Consider the following 12,974-nt stretch of genomic DNA (forward strand, 5'->3'; position numbering starts at 1 on the left):
GTCTACGACATCACAGCCGTTGCTGCTGGCAGCACTAGTACATATCTGTCTATTTTTGGCATTCAAACTGAAAATAGTTTATTTAGTTACTGACTGTCCAGCAGGCAAATTAAAATTTGCGGATAAACTACACATAGTGATATATTTGAAGTCATAAAATGTCTTGAAGTAACATGATAATATTATTCTTTCCTAGACGTCTGTCCCAGTACAATCCAAATTTGTAAGGAATAACGTTAGTTACAGCAACCACAATATTTGCTAATTAAATATAAAGAAATTGCACAACTTCTCAATGTGCAAAGGTTTCACAATGATTTAGCTTTGCAGGTCTTTATAATTTCTACAGAGATTCAAACATTTGGGAGGCAGAAAATTAGCTTTGTTTATCAAATTATTTTAGTATTTTTTACTTGATTTTGACATTATGCTCACAAAGTTCACTTTTCAATTGCAAAAAGACAGAATAAACAGTGCTTTAGATGGAGGCAGTCAATTTTAATTTATATTCAGGAGCAAGTACAACCGTTTGCAGAAACATATTGGAAACCACAACCTACTCCATAAGATTTGCACAGGAATTATTTTCATTACCCGACTGCAAAAGGTAATGGAAAGTTATAAATAATGAGAGCAATGCTATAAAACAAAATGCAGTGTGTTAAAATAAAGGACTTTCAGATCAATGTTGCATGCTTTTGTTTTGAACACAAACGAAAAAACACAAGCAGGTGAGACATTTTCACTGAAGCAGTTGCATTTCATCCATTATGCTTATAAACAGTATGTGACATATTTTGCAGCCTTCTTCACCCCTCGAGCCCCACTTATAAAATAACTATGGAAAACAAAGATGATGCTTTACGGTGGTATTTGTGTACACTAACTATGCATTTCTGTAAGTCTTGATGTCTTATACTGCAAACTATTAATTTATTGTGCCATCAATGAAATAAGGAAATAAATCTCTACTTGCAAATACTGAACATCAAATATTTACAGCTTCACTGCTCCTCTTCCTAAGGCAAGGGGCGGTAATACCACTAGGTTGCGTAAATGCCTGCAATTCAAAACATTACAGGGAATGCTATTTTGCCAAGCATAAACATGCAGTGATCGTACTGGGTATAATGCCTAATGACAGCATATTGAACATCACTTGAAGTCCATTTGTTATCTTCCTACACTTTTAGAGTGAATAAAAATTAAATAAGCAGCTTTGTATATACTAACATACATCCACAAAGACAAACAGCTTTGATAAATTATTTATATACACATACACATTCTTTACAGTGGTCTCCAGACCAGCTCTCAGGAGATTTTCCCGACAGGAGCTCCCCAATCACTAGCATTTCTACAGCATTAGAGAAATAATCCATATCTCAGTGGCTCTGTAAACAATATTCAGGAGCAGTGAATAACTGAGCAAATGTGTATAAGAAAGTGAAAAAGTATTATCAGTGCAACACATCCACTAACCAAAAACCCGAAAACCTCACTGGAATGCACTTTCTAAAAATGCAGACCTGCCATTTCGGCATCTGTAGTTTCAACCAACGATAAAATACTTCCTTTGCCAAACTAATGAACAGCTTTCTCGCAAAACATCCTAAATTAGGGTCCCCGTTTTAGTCAGTTACATTTGATACAAATGTGAACAAAATATACTTGAATTCCAGTGATTAATTCTTGAGCTGTTTATACATGTAATAATGGCCACACGTTTCTCATTTACATTAATCCATTATCAATGTTATTGAAACTACTCGTTCACGTCTCGTATCTTTGGCTCTACCTATGGAAATGTAATTTCAAGCTCAATTCTCTAGCACAGATTCAACCACAGAAATTCTATAAGCTGAATGCTGCTATTTTGCATATAACTTTACTTGACATTTTAACTGTTTTTCCAGATTATTTCTACAGCTGTTGGCCACTTTGGCTGCAAATAAAAGTCCTTACAGGTAGTGGAAAAAGCTGCAAAATCTGAGCGACAGGCAATCACGAAGGGTACCCTTCTCCAGCAAGGAGCAAAGGGGCCATTGCCTTCCTGTACATAGAGTTCTTCGATTTAACACAGACTCTGCTACAAGAACATCTGAGGACACCTGCATTTGAAACATGCAGATAATGTAGGTTTCGCAAGGCATGGCTACGGAACTAACGCACCAGGGAACTATGCATACTTTCTTAAATATGGACAGCTATGTTGTACTTTCAATCACAGTTGAAAGAGTAACAAATAACAAAAAGTTGATTTTAAAAACAAAAGGTAAATCATAATCCTCTTCAATATATGTACAAGAGACGGTCAAGTGACACTTGGCACGACTGTGCGGGTGGTCTAGACCATACCATAATAAGAAAAAGTAAACCTAGTCGAAAGGTTTGTTTTTACGTGCCAATGAGTTGTGAAAACTCTGAGAGCATCTGTACAGCTTTCGTATAATCCGGAATAAACACTAAATGTGCCAGCAGAATGTGCAAGGTAACATTTGCACTGCGCCCTAAGGGGAACTTTGGCTGTGTGTGTCTGATTTTTATCTAAAAGGATGAAGACCTCCTCGTCTGCCAATATGGAAGAGGAGGACAAACTGCACTGTCGACTGCACATATAGTATGTTTAAACAGATATACGAGCGCAACATGGAGAACGAATGTATTTCATACCAATCATTTGCAAACAGAATGAATCTATAGGACAACAGCAAAGAAGGATGAAAATAGGCACTGGAAACAAATCATTGCTATGACAAGTAACCGTCTCCTCTCTCACACATCAATCAGAAGGCACTGACCAATGGGGGAGGAGATTTAATTCATTTCTCGACGAGGAGGACAATTCCGCAGCAACCACTGAGTGATCAAAGATTTAATGATTGGATTCAATGATTATTAAAATAAAAAGTGAGAATATCACCGCCATGACAAAAATGTAGCAGATGGCTTCAGAGCTGCAAACCCTGCACTTCCAGCTACACACAACGTGTAGCAGTGTGATATGAAATGAAGTCGTACTTACGCAAGCTTCAATAGCTGCAAGGAGCTTTGTGGCCATGCAACGGGTTACTGTCCGAATACAATCTCGTAACACGTGTGTAATAGCATTTACGCAGTGAGAACAGATGGCCTCGACAGGTGAGGGCTGTAAAACGTAGGCCGCACATTTTTTTGTCAACGTCCTCCTTGCGAGCCCCGTTTCACCAATTTAACGGAAAACAAAGGAGGCCCAACAAAACCACATGATCTTTTAGCACTGTACTCCTTAATTCCGAAGCACATTTTTACACACAACACCAAGGTGCCCCGGTATAAGATCACATTACAGGAATGAAAAGACGCCACCGTATCTGGCTCAAGTTTCAGAGTTCACTTCCGGGCAGTGGGTAGCCTTTCCAGTAGACCTATTCTAACAGGAACTGGAGTCGTTTCTCTTCTAGTCACTGCAGCGTGACTTTAGTTTGTCAATACTGTAATGTCAGACTTTGTGAGAAGGGTGTTAAATAAAAAAAATAATAAACAATGTGTACACAATTTCTGTCAAACTTGTTCCAAATAGGCCCCTTATTAAGAAGTTTAAAATCCCATTGTGGTGATCCTCCTCCTCTATCAGTGTTGGCAGATTGGTCTGTCCAGGTTTTCTGTTATTAATAAAATCCTGACAAAGAGAAGGTATCGCAAGATTCATAGTTGGCTCCACAAATAGCATGCTACAGTTCAAGGGGAGTAGAGAAACGTTCAGGCACCACTTGGGTATGATATGATCCCACGAGGACCATGAGGCTACACCAGCTGGTATCCTGATCCCGTAGTCTGGTCGTACTCTATCGTGTATTGCCTTGTCCAGTCCACAATAACAGGGCGAAAGAGACCACAGCACTTGAATTCAAAAAAGTCTATGACATTTCTTATACATCCATGGCTAAAAGAAAAAAAAGACATTGTTTTAATGATAAAGCATTAGAATAACGGAGCACAGCATATAAATCAGTCTCACACTACGAAATACCAAATATTGTGAAAGCCAAGAAGAGTATTGGGATTGGTCAGGCCGGACTACAGGCGCTCTTGAGAAATGTAGTTTTGCTTTTTCTGTAAGTTTATTGGCTGCTGTGTTTCGCCTCCGTGTCCTTAATAGAATTGAAAATTCTTGACGCGATAGCTAGAATTTTTTTTATTGTAACACCGCATTGGGAGGACCCACACAAGCCTGTACTAAAGACGGCACAACCTTTTGGAGAGCTGTCACCAATTACGTTCACTGGATCAGAAAAATACTCCTATCAGCTCTCAGAAAAATAATGATGAATGGGTAGTGCATTGTTTCCAAATCTATCTCGCCTCGGACTAGGGCGACGATGTTTCGACAGTTGAGCCTGGGTTGCTACTCAAGTTTGAACCAATATCTTTGCAGTAAGTTGTCACAGCCATTCAGCAGAGCACTGGGGTTAAAGCAACAGGCCCAGATGGGATGCCAATTGATTTAATTAAAAGCAATGATGGTTTGTGGGCTCCCTTGTTGATGTACGTTTTTAATAATGTGATTCTTTCTGCCATCTCAAGTTCATAGTTATGTTCAGTCATTATACCAATTTTTAAGAAGGACGATTATGCAAAGACCCACAGCTATCGCCCTATTTCTTTGATCGATATTCCAGCTAAGATCTTTGGGAGGGTCCTTTACAATAGAATAACTCAGGGGGCAATGAAAAAAGATACTGCATACTTGCCAGTATGGATTTTGGTCAGGCACTGGTACAACAGAACAATGTCTGAACCTAAATTTAGTAATTGGGAAATACACTGTGGCCAGACGGAAACAGCTTTACTTACCATTTATGGATCCATCTATGGCCTTTGACTGTGTTAATAGATCTAAACTGTGGCACACTTAATAGATTTAAGGTTAGATGTGTCTATTGTAACTGTATTATCTGCACTGTACTCCAACACAAAAGCAAGTGTTCAGTGGGGCCAGAGTGTCGAAGTAACAAACGTTTTTTTTACTGGGCGCGGTGCCCGTCAAGGATGCGTTCTTGCCCCACTGCTTTTCATCCTATATATTAACTACCTCTGCCCACATTTGATTATCTTAGGAACATTGGAGAAGGATATAAAGGGTGCTCTCCTTCCTGTACTTCTTTTTGCAGATGACGTTGTGCTTTTGGCATGAATGGTCTACATAAGTTACTCAATTCTTTCGCCTATTTTACAGCCAACCTAGATCTACAGATTAACTTTGCAAATTAATTTATTATGTTGTGTCACCTTAATTGTTAAAAAATGTTCTCCACCAGAGTGGGCCCCAAATCCTTGGGTAGCGTGACCACTTTTTCTTATCGTATTAACTTCAGTGAAGGTGGCTCCTCTGCTGATCATATTTCTTACAGTAGGGCAAATATAGCGAAGGCCAATGGAGGGAAGGGGGGTGTTTTCTATCCCTCAGCCAAAAGGAGGCACAGCACTGGAGTCTATGTTACACATCTACAAAACCCAATGTGTCCAGATTGCCACATATGGGGGCAGGTATGTGGGGCATATTAGACTGCCTCACCCTGCAAGGGGGAGAATCAATTTTGTAGAAAATCTTTTGGTGCTCCAATACAGTCACATTTTATTTCCCACTTAGAACCAGGTCTTAAGTTATCTGTCAGACTTGATCCATATTAGATCCCCTTTGCTCTGGTTATCAGTTTGGCATACAGAGGAAACTGTACTAAGGACACCATTAATGATTGCCTAAGGTGTGACAACGGTCTGTCAATTCCCTTCTTAGGGTATGTGAAAACGTCCTTGAAAGGGATTGGCTTGGGTCATGTTCTTACTAACACTGACGGATGTGCTGTTTTAAATAAGAAATTGGAGCAGTCTCATTTACTAACTCAGCCGACTGAAGCTCGGTAAAAGGAAGAATCTTTAAAGAGCACGGTTATAGCGTACATGAGCCTTAATTCTGAGGCTCTTTCAAATGGATATTTGTGGGAGACCAGGGGGAGGTGGTTATGTTCTTTGTTCTTTCGTTTTAGAATAGTCACAAACAAGTACTTACTGTCTTTTCCCCTTGGATATCAGAGTAACCTTTAGGCAAGCGTTTGTCCTTTTAATAGTAGTTTTAAGTAGTCCATGCTATACTTTTTATTCTTTTGTAAATTTTACACTCTGCTCACAAAAAAATATCTAGTAAATTTTTTAAAATCAAAAAATGTTTAGGCATTGTACTGAAGCGTATCACTTCTTGCAACATATGGTGGATGAAGAGACATACTTCTTCTTAGTGTGGTGAGCAAGCGGACGTGGGTTTAAATTTGTATTATTTATCTGTGATGTATTGTTGTATTTACTACTGTCAAATTGTATTTTGAAGTGATTGTTTATTGTTATTGTGTATATTTTATACTTTTTGTACACTTTTATGGATGGTTTTCCTCCTAGTCGAACAAAGTTTTCCGACTGATGCTGGAAAATCATTTGGGACAAACATCTGCTCTTTAGAGTCATCAAATTAATTCTTAATGACATTTAGTACCTTGTGAACAAGTAAGAGAATTATAATCGGAATGAAACTAACTGCTTACCTGTAACAGAAGCCTTGTGGATGACACCGTTATTAGGTCATATCCTGTGCATTATTTTAACTCTAGTGTTTTTCTAGACTGCTTTAGGGTCGAGTCTGCGATGCATGCGCTTGCGCATGCGTATCGCAGCGAGACGCTCTAGTGTTTAGAAAAGGGCTCGCAGCCCTGTGGATGTCACGTCAGTGTTTTTCATTGGTTCGTGAGCTTGCCTAATAAAATCTGCTTGCTTTCATTAGTGGAAGGCATGCATACGTCATGCCTTTTCCGGTGGCTAGCCCACCTCGAGCGCATCGACCAAGTACAGAAAAAATGCGAGGCTCTTTGTTTTCTGTCCGGCTCGTGGACTACTTTTTCTCTAATTTACTAGCGCGATTTTGCTTGGCAGAAGTCGAGCGCTTTACATAGTTAATTGCACATTTTCGGGTTAGGTACATAAATGCACTTTTGCCGATAGGTGAAAAGTCCGGTTAGGAGTTTACAACGCTATCAGCTCTAACATGAGCAAACGCGAGACCCGTTGCATTGCAAATGCTTGTTCTTATAGCTGCCAAGAAGTTCAGATACCATCTGATAATGATTATGGGATTTCGGACTCAAGGTGTGTTCTCAAGAGGTCACAGGGGAAAAGCAGTTGATAGGGTTCTGAAATGACGACTCTCACAGAAGAATAACTACCCTGCAGAGGAGCAAAAACCTCACACTATAATTTGTTACTTGATCTACTGAACCGCTGTGTAGAGGACTGCTGGAAATATCACTCCGAAAGGAGGGGCAGGTGGGACTGATTATGATTTGGCAGACACATACAATATCCACCAGAAGGATTGTTAATAAAAGTAAGTGTGCTTGTTCTTTGATGGATACTTCTACTTGCAGATTCCTTACCATTTGAAGCTGCAATATCAAGGTGGAAAGTATTATCAAGTTGGACAGTCTAAGGAGAAGGTCAACCCAGTAAGTCCTGGGACACAGATCTGATAAAATGGCCATCCCTGCAGACTTCAAAGTTGAGAAGATGTACTGGACCACCTCTGGGTGAAGATGCAACTCAGTTTACAAGGTGGTGTGGATAGAAATTGTAGGTCTGCACAGTCAGACAGCCTGCTGGGGAGTGACTATTAGTCAGACTTTGGGAGCCCGTGCCCAGGACCACAGCCTAACAGCCTGCAGACCAGGGTGACATGAGCTCAGGTTTTCCTGTTTGTTGACATACCACATCACATTAGTGTGTGTTAGGAACTGAAATGACTGGCCACAAATGGAAGCCAGAAACAACTTGAATGGCAGGCGAATCCCACAAAGTTCAAGGTCTGCACAGAGACAGAAGAAATGCCTCTAATCACCAGTTTGTAAAGATGACTGCCCAACCCGAGGCAAGAAACATCAGTCACCATCATGACCATCGCTGACACAGGGCAAAACAGCTTCCTGCATGTGATGTGATTCACCACTGGGCACCACTATATATTCCGAGTCACACCCAGGAAAATTGCACAGAAAACACAAATGGTACATGAATGCGCCATTGTGCATGAGGCACCAACAAGATGCTGGAGGCAAGAATGACCAGAAGGTACAGGGTTCTCATGGCTGCTAGAAGAGCCCTTGCCTGAAACAATACTCCGCCTTCTTACCAAAATCTGAGCACCAAAGGGAATATCAGTGAAGTTTGCTTGGACATTACCCAAGAATCCAGTGGAGTGCATCCATTAAGATTCATTTGGACATGACCCAAGAATCTAGAGGAGAGCAAACAAGCATGACAGCAGAAGGCTGCTGTATCTGTGCCGTGGGGGAAGATGATTGCCCAAATTGCTGCGGTCATAGTCCCTACAACAGATGATACTAAGGATCTGAATATGTCTTGACTTCAAAACAAAGGGTGCCCAAGCCTGCCAAAATATTAACTGTAGGGCAAACATCTGATAGGAGCCCCCACCAACAACCATTGTTCTCTGCATCTAAATCTGATCAGTACGGCTCTAGTCTTCTGAAATTTCAGAGCATGCAACAGATCCGAAGACAGGACAGGTGCCAATGGCATGGCAGCTGGCAAGGCCTCCTGCGTCTAAGTGCTCGCTTCCAATCAAATGACTCAAGGCTCCTTGGGAACATGAGGTGCACTAGAGTGAAGCACGTTGTAGTTCCTTTAAGTGAAGGTCAGTATGGCCTGGCTGGAAGCTGTGACCTGCACTATCACCAGGGTCTTCGAAGGCTCAAAGCACATTAGAAGGCTCAATTTCAGAGCTGAGGCTCACCTCTAGAAAATCTGGCACCAAAGTTGATGCGGAGGCTGGAGTTAGGAAATGGAACCGTGATGACAAGGTCAGGGCTTATAAACAGAGCCGAGGATGACAAGACCCCACACTAGAATATGATCAGCTTCTGGAAGACAAGGGGTTCCTCTTATTCAGCTAGAACACTCCCTTAGAAAACCTTCCACTCTCTCTGAAGAAGGCTGCTCCAAGAATGTGCCGGAAGGCAAACTGAAGTGGTAATGGACATGGGATTTGGCACAGACCTGCTCACCTCTGTAGTCATCCCAGACCCAAACGCGAAAAAGTTTAGCCTCCACTCTTCAACAGACTTGCTATGTATGCTGTTGCATTGTTTTCAATCCTTTGGAATTATGCTTGGGGAACAGTCGCGGCAAACCAATGTCGTAGAGGTACAAGATTGCATAAATGTTGGCAGCATTGTGGGAGACAATTTTTGCAATACAAAAGTTTACTGAAAAAACATTTCCAGGAGAGCAACTTCGGATCTGCCCAGAAGAGTGCGGAAAAAAAGGAGCTGGTATTGGTGTGCTGCTTTGAATGACTCAGAGGTCATATCCGGGGAGGTTACAGTCTTAAGCTGAGTTGTGGTGCCACTTACCAGAGGGCAAGAGAGATAATGCAAAGTTTCCCAATTTTAACATTAGTAGTACATTCTGAATAATAGCATCTGCAGTGATCCTGAGGAGACTGTAAGTCAACACATAGTCAAAACCACAGCTTGATTTTTCATTGGTGGAAGACCAGCCTCTCTTTGAGGCCTTTTCTTGGGACCCCTTGTGATCACCTCCTAAGGGAGCCCTCAGATTCCACACGGATTGTACCACCCTCTGTTTTTTGCCTCAGCACTCACGTCTATAATATGGAACTGGTGCAAAGTAAACACATTTCCTTATTTAAATAGTGCCATGCTGTCAGACCTGACATTCTTGGTGTGGTATTCCCATAAACTTTTTGCCTTCACCACTTGTTTGCAGAATTCATTTTTGCTGGCTTTAGGGCTCTGTACACTTTACAAAAGAGCCTGGATACCCTTATGATAGACCAGAAGCACTCTACGAATCCACTTTGTTATATTACACCACTATTATCCAATGCTTAAGAGCTGTTAAAATTAGACTACACCTAACTGGCACATTAAATTTACTTGTAGGTAGATGGTACTACCTTTCCCAAGACCCATATATTAAATGTTACCAGTGGGCATGCAACTTGTGCTACCTACTAAAGTTACCTTTTAAAACAAGTCTCAGGCCTGCCACAGCATCCTGTAGTGCAGATGTAAACTGCCATGTCGACCTGGCCAAGTAAACGTTTTGCCAGGCCTAGGACCTCCTTTTTAATACTTATGTCACCTCTACGGTAGGCCTCAAAGGTTCACAGGGATGGGTGCATTGCTTTTAAAAAGTAGGACATGTGTACTTAAGGTTTACATGTCCTGGAAGTAAAAAGCTCTTGAAGTCACTTTTGAAAGGGACATCTCTCCCATTGACACCTGGTTATCTTATTGCATTTAATAAGTGAAATCTTTGGACTGGGAGCAGATAGAGATATGTCTTTTACAGTCTATTGAAATGCTATTTAAAGTCTTGTCCTCTTAAATGGTAAAGTTGGATTTTTAAGTCATAGTCCTGAAAATGCCACGATTAGAAAGTTGGCATTTTCTTGACCACCATCCATTTGTGCCTTCTGCCAATAACCTGGGTCACAGGATTGTAGGCTATGCTGCTGGGGTTGTGTACCACTTCCACACAGTGACACAAAGGCAAATAGGGCTTAGTTATGAACAGAATGGGCTACCTTGTCAGCATGACTGAGGTGGGGGCTGTACCCAGCACCACTTACACTTCCAAAGGCTTTGTCTCCTACACACACAGAAGGAATCTACCAGGCCTGCTCGGTCTTGTCACACTAGACAGTTTGGAGTCTTGACAGTGGAAGAACTTTAAATAAACAGATGTGGGGGTAGGACAGGAAGTATCCCATATATAACCAGTTACAGAAGGTCTGCCCTGTTGCCTTGGTGTCTGAGAAGGAAGGCTAGACCTGCTGGCCTTCAACCCAGGCTAACCTGAGTGACTCTAAGGGTCAGCTGGTTGATCTCATGTTTGAGCTACAGGGATGCTTCAGAGACCTCCCTGCAACTGCTCAGCTAACCTGCTACCACTGGACCTGCCTGAGCTCTGCTGGAGTAAATCTTTGATCGTCAAGAGGTGACTGCCCAGGTCCTGGACCCTTGGCTGGCATCAGAGTATATTCCTCCTGAAGAAAAGTGAAAATCCTTAAGTTTGGGCTCTTCACAACAGTACATGGGCCTCTTCACAAGACTGTGCCACCTGCGATGTCCAGCAATGCAAGGCCTGCACTTTGAAGTATAGTAACGTCAGCTTGGAAGACTGCCAAAACAAAGCTACAGCGACGACCGTCTGCAACACCCTACCTGCTCTTCGCACTACAGTGTCAACAGTCCGCAAAGCTCAGCCACCTCCCTGCCTTCTCCACTGCAAACAGAACTCTGCTTGCTACACTTGGAAGGTAACTTTTCAGCTGGACTAACCCAGTCCCTGTATCTGACTAGTGCACCATCGCAGTTGGCCTGAACTTGTGAATTCACCAGTCTTGTGCGACCAAACGACCGCAAGTGGTGCTTTGTTCTTTTAGGCATTATTTTCACTAAAAAAGAAAAAACTTTACAATTGAATAGATCTAGTTCTGTTGTTTGGATTATTGTTGTTCTGGTATCATTTTATTAAATAAAATGTACTCTGTTTTTCTAAATTGAACTGGGATTTTTCTTGTTTTGCGTTTTCACATTGTAACTGTTTATGTGCTGCATGAAGACTTTATACATCACCTCCAGGTTACGCATAACTGCTTTATGCCAAGCTACCAGAGGGTTAAACAAAGATTAATTAATTGAATTTTGTGGTTCATCCCAACAAGGACTTGGATTGTTACCCGACTGGGGCTTCCACCCCTCCTCAACCAATAACTCAATTCTTTACACATGCCAAGTCCATTGTGGAAACTCAGGATGACACCAAAACACTTCCCACATAGGGACACAATAAATGCAACACTTTGCCAACCAGGAACTCTTCCAAGGTGTAGGATGAAGCATTATATAAATGCTACAATACAGAAAAGTATATGTCTGCATTACAATGCACTGAACTGTGCTGAAGACCCGATAATAAAGAAGAAAAGGCGCATTCATGGGATGGCAATACACAAGATAATTATCAATGGGGAGATAAGAGAAAAACACTCATTCACAGTACTACTTACTTAAACGGACTTTCAATTGATGTAGTTGTAACCTTAAAGTGCTTGTACCGTCTTGCATTCATTCTTTCATTTGTTGTAATCCCTAGACAAGATATCTGCGAACAGAAATATTAGAGTTTCTTAAATATCAAATATAATAGTTCTTAACATTGTGCCCTACAATCTGAACCACATGCAGTTGATCCCCACACATCTCCATTTGAAAGTTGCTTATGCTTTTTCAGTAGTTGTAAAAATAATCAAGTTCATATAAGGTAAGTAAAGGAATGAAAATTGAAGAGCTCAGTATCCACACTTCACCAAATTTCTATTAAATTGCAGCAGCGGTGAGGAACATCACATTAAATTTTCTCCCACCTCCCCATGTGTTTAGCACTACAAGCACCTAGCTTTCTGTGAAAGACAGAAAATAAAGTGGAGTATCCGCTTCCTACTTTATGAAACTTACTTTCAGAGCCAAGTTTACATTAGCTAACTATTGGATTAACTAACAGATAAATATATTTAGACAAATGACAGGTAGTTTAAAAGATTCAGGAGCACTTGACTACAGCAGGAACTACTTTTTCTTTAAAACAAAAAAGAAATATAAATCATAATTATGTCTTTAATATGTTTCTGGGCCATGTCAAGTTAATTGCTTTGTGCAAACCAAAACTAAAGTATACGTCTGTTGAATTAGTCGTACAGGCCTTCATTCACAGAGGTTTTTGTGCACTTAACATAACTTCTGACCGCCAATAAATGTATCTGCAAGGAAAATCACAGATAAAGAAAATAGTAATCCCAACTTTTCTCAGCACAGTTTGTACATCCCTCCCGTATTTGTACA

The 12,974-nt window shown here is 41.0% G+C and overlaps 1 protein-coding gene across 1 annotated transcript in view; it reads right to left on the minus strand.

Moving 5' to 3' along the window:
• Positions 1-477: 477 nt before the first annotated feature.
• The window catches only part of ZDHHC17 (zinc finger DHHC-type palmitoyltransferase 17), a 217,794-nt gene continuing 205,297 nt past the window's right edge, over positions 478-12,974 (minus strand). Inside the window, exons 16-17 of the mRNA XM_069228795.1 lie at positions 12,143-12,237; positions 478-3,925 (exon numbers count right to left, since the gene is read on the minus strand). Of these exons, the coding sequence (XP_069084896.1) occupies positions 3,787-3,925; positions 12,143-12,237 (234 nt within the window). The 3' untranslated portion in view covers positions 478-3,786. The remainder of the gene's footprint in view (positions 3,926-12,142; positions 12,238-12,974) is intronic.

This window comes from Pleurodeles waltl, chromosome 4_1 (genome assembly GCF_031143425.1).
Source record: "Pleurodeles waltl isolate 20211129_DDA chromosome 4_1, aPleWal1.hap1.20221129, whole genome shotgun sequence".
Taxonomy (NCBI): Eukaryota; Metazoa; Chordata; class Amphibia; order Caudata; family Salamandridae; genus Pleurodeles; species Pleurodeles waltl.